Source organism: Adiantum capillus-veneris, chromosome 16 (genome assembly GCF_014529385.1).
Source record: "Adiantum capillus-veneris isolate H3 chromosome 16, ASM1452938v2, whole genome shotgun sequence".
Classification (NCBI taxonomy): domain Eukaryota; kingdom Viridiplantae; phylum Streptophyta; class Polypodiopsida; order Polypodiales; family Pteridaceae; genus Adiantum; species Adiantum capillus-veneris.
In genome coordinates, this window is record NC_140946.1 from 66,654,483 (window position 1) to 66,658,300 (window position 3,818).

General features: G+C 42.2%; 1 protein-coding gene across 1 annotated transcript; it reads left to right on the forward strand.

Annotated features, from left to right (window-relative positions):
- Positions 1-2,606: 2,606 nt before the first annotated feature.
- On the forward strand, positions 2,607-3,599 carry LOC147439202 (uncharacterized). Its single transcript, XM_086484268.1, has 2 exons — positions 2,607-2,850; positions 2,989-3,599. Exons 1-2 carry the CDS (start codon positions 2,735-2,737, stop codon positions 3,125-3,127), a joined length of 255 nt encoding a protein of 84 aa, XP_086340394.1. The 5' UTR covers positions 2,607-2,734; the 3' UTR covers positions 3,128-3,599.
- Positions 3,600-3,818: the final 219 nt, after the last annotated feature.

The window sequence follows — 3,818 nt, forward strand, 5'->3', positions numbered from 1 at the left end:
TTATATAGGGGAGTATTGAACGATCAACCCCCCGAGAAAATTTCACCGATGAGGAGTTTTAGAAATAGTCCTTGAATGTACACGATATAGACATTTAATGCATAGTGACCCCCATGAGATTGCTTCTTTTCACTTTGGATTAATTGTCGTAGTCTCTTTGACAAACGCTAGCTTCTTTATATATAGAGACAACAATTTAAGACATTAGAGCCATGTTGAAAATGTATTTTGAGGCTTGTTTTTACTCCTCTATTCTCTTTGACATTCTCAAACCATCTTCTTCTTCACAAGGATTGTGAATACGAGTATTTGATCATCAAAAAGCCATTGAGCCCAATTTGGTGGTGGCTTCTCTTGTGATGCCATACAAAAATGGCTAGTTTTGTCTGAGTTATCATCGTCAGACAACTTCTCAGTTTTACAAGACAATGATCTAAGGTAAGTTGGATTGTTTCTTAGTTTAATGAGAAATTAATGTTAGGAAATATGACGTAGCTAAATAGATATTTAAGTAGATTACTTAATGGAGAGAGATAGATTTCACACACAAGAGATTATAGAGTAGAGAGAGAGAGAGAGAGTACACACGATATACATGGTTCACCCAATGTGGGCTACGTCCACGGGAAAGCAGCCACTCAATGGCTTTAGTACTTCAAAACAAGAAGTAGTTTATAAAGGGATTATACCCTTAATGGAGCTCCCACCTTGCTTCACTTTCACCGCCTCAAACTCACTTGTTGCATCAACTTCACACTATGAAATGTGTGTAGAAATGACCCCCTTTTATAGGCCAAAAGGGCTACCCTCTCTCATGAGAGGCAGCCATGTGTAGCCGCCCTTGTGTGATAAGTCCAAATCGGACCCTCCAATCCGCCCATGTGTGGCCGCCCTTGAGAAGACAAGTCCAGTTTTGAATTTGACCACCGACCATCGAATTTGGCCACCGACCACCGGCCATTGACTACCGGCCACGTCCAATCAGTCAACCGATCAATCGTTTTCGACCACTTTCCGGTCGCTATCCTGCCATAATATTTCGACGAAAAGGAATATTCGACGAAAAGAAAAAAAAATTTGCCCCTGAATTTTGGCCGTGATTTTTTTTTTCCCGCGAGTGATTGTTCTTCATGCACGATGGCTTCTCTTCATAATGGGGTCCTTACAAATGTGCATTTTTATCACAAAAACTTACAAGGGGTAAATCAGGCTCCATACTTAACAATTGAAGGAACCTATTTTCTTCACCGAGTATGTCAAATACCACATTGCGTTTGTTGTCCTTCTTTGTCTTATTGAGTCTACAAGTTTGTGCCAAACTTTAAATTTTTCAAAAGATTTAGACTTGTAACAAATGAAATACACCTATATCTTTCTACTAAAATCATCGATTAACAATAAAAAATAGAACAATTCCCTCATAACAGGCGTAGACATTTTACCACAAAAAACTGTGTGTACCAACTCTATAGGAGAGTGTGCTCGATTAATAGTCTCTCATGCAAATGCCTTCCTTTGTTGATTGTCCATTATGCAAGCCTCACATACTTTATTCATATCTGAGATTTGAGATATGTGTGCAACCATTCCATATCTTTGCATCCCTTTTAGCACAACAATACTTTGGTGACCAAATCTCTCATGCCATAACCGAGTTGAAACTTTTTCTGTCAGTCCCTTTCCCATTGTATTTCTTTAAGAATCCATGATTTCTGCTCCAATTTTAAAAAAACAAACTTTAAAAACAAGATCATTGATTGCAACAATTGAAATTAGATTCTTTTTTATTTGTGGTACATACAACACATCATAGAGTTTTTTAGTTTCACCCATAACCGTTAGAAAATAAATTGTTCGAGACCCTTTTGCATTACTTCCGACGATTAAAAAATAGCTTGTTTGAGACCCTTTTGCATTATTCCCAACGATTATGCTTATGGATCCCATAAAGGCTTCAAAGAAGTATAGCAATTTTTCTTGCTAGTCATGTGTCAACATGTTCCACTCTCTAAAAACCAAGTTTATGTTGATGGGCATATACCTCTTCTTTGGCAGTTACTCAAAGAGTGCCTTGTTTGTGCCTTGAAGCGCTTCCTTATTCTCCATCTGATTCCTCGAGGCGTTAGTTGTGTCTCCCTCACCTGTTCCTTATCTCCTTACGTACACTTTGTTGGTGATAGCAGTCGCTACCTACTGAATACCCTTGTTGAGTACACAGGTGCTACTTGCTAAATACCCTTGTGGACTACAGTACTACCTTACCCTGCTATAGGCCAACCCCGTTCACTAGACCCACCCCAAATATGGATGCAGCCACAATATACGTCCGCCGCCGATGACCGGCACTGTCGCCCATGGCTGATGTGCTATCGATCTCCATCTCCTCCACTCACCTCTCAAGGTCACAGTACAGCCGCTATTGCTAAATTAAATACCAGCTTGTTATAGGTAAGCCCCGTTCCGTCAATGACACCCGCCTAGCAGTTACAACGTCCATCACTAATATCGCCATCGGTCTCCATCTCCTCCAGTACCGACCAGCGCCACATACTCCTTATCCCCGCCTTCACAAATTCTCATAAGATCAACACCTGCAGCACCAGCGCCCACTATTTACGTCATGCTCAACGGATCTACCTTTTGTAGTTTCTTGGACGGAGTTTCCCATTCCGTCTGAGGATTATGGTTGCAACACGGACAATGACGTTCTTCTGCGGCATGGGGAATCATCAAGATGCTTCATCCCTCAAGCGTTAATTACGGCCTCCCCCAGAAGTCCTTGGGTCGGTGCACCTGCATGCCGTTGGGCCTGGAATTCAGTTCCTTCATTATTACTCTATTGTTTGGAAGGTTGGTCGCCCTACATCTCGCTACCACTGTGAGACTTTAAAGAACTGTGACCCTCTCCATTAAAGACCGAAGCTTTCGATAGCTTCCCACAATTACTCCCACATTGTGAATTATGACTAACATCATGAGGTTTTGCAGGCGAGGTGCGCGGTGCGCGGTGCCGAGCCTGCAGAAGCTTATGATGTACTATGGGGAAAACTGGAAGAGGAACTCCTTCCCAAAAGGGAAGCCGTCTAAAACTTCTTGTGCTGCACTGTGGTTTTCCTCTCCAATTTGAGCTCCCCAACAAGCCTTTTCGCAAAGTCTCCAATTTGGGCATCGGTAATGTAAAGGTGACCACTGTATCAGCCTCATTTGGCATTCTCCACTCTAGTACCACCGACTCTCCTTCATGCCTAGTTAGTCTTACCTGACGAGTAGACACTTAGATCTTGTTGTAACCTCGTAATTCTAGGTTTAGAGGACAAGCTACAAGCCTACCTCCAAGAACCAGTCTCCCTCGTGGAAATGCCATGTAATAGCTCTAATCTTTTCTTTTCTTTTTTTAAAGCCGTTCAAAGCCTTGCTTTGAATAGTTTTACGGGATTGCGCTCCCACACCCACACCCACATGGTTCGCTCCCACACCCACACCCACATGGTTCAGGGGTTGAACTATAGTGGGTGAGCTTAAAGCCCCTCACCTTATACCACCATGCCGTGCAATAGCTCAAATCTTATTGATGGCGTGCCTCTTCTTCTTTTAAACAAAGTCCACATTAGAGTTTGTTATTGTAAGGTGCCCTATGCCACAGCAAGGTGTCGATGTTTCGCTTCATTAACCTTTGCCTAAATTCTCTTTTATCTCACAAATCAAACATGATCATGAGCAATCCGTCTAAAGTTAGAGTGGGTAGTATGCCTTACCCCTCCCTCGACATAGTCTTCATGTAAATGATCGTCAAAAGTTATGATGAGCTAGCACCCTCT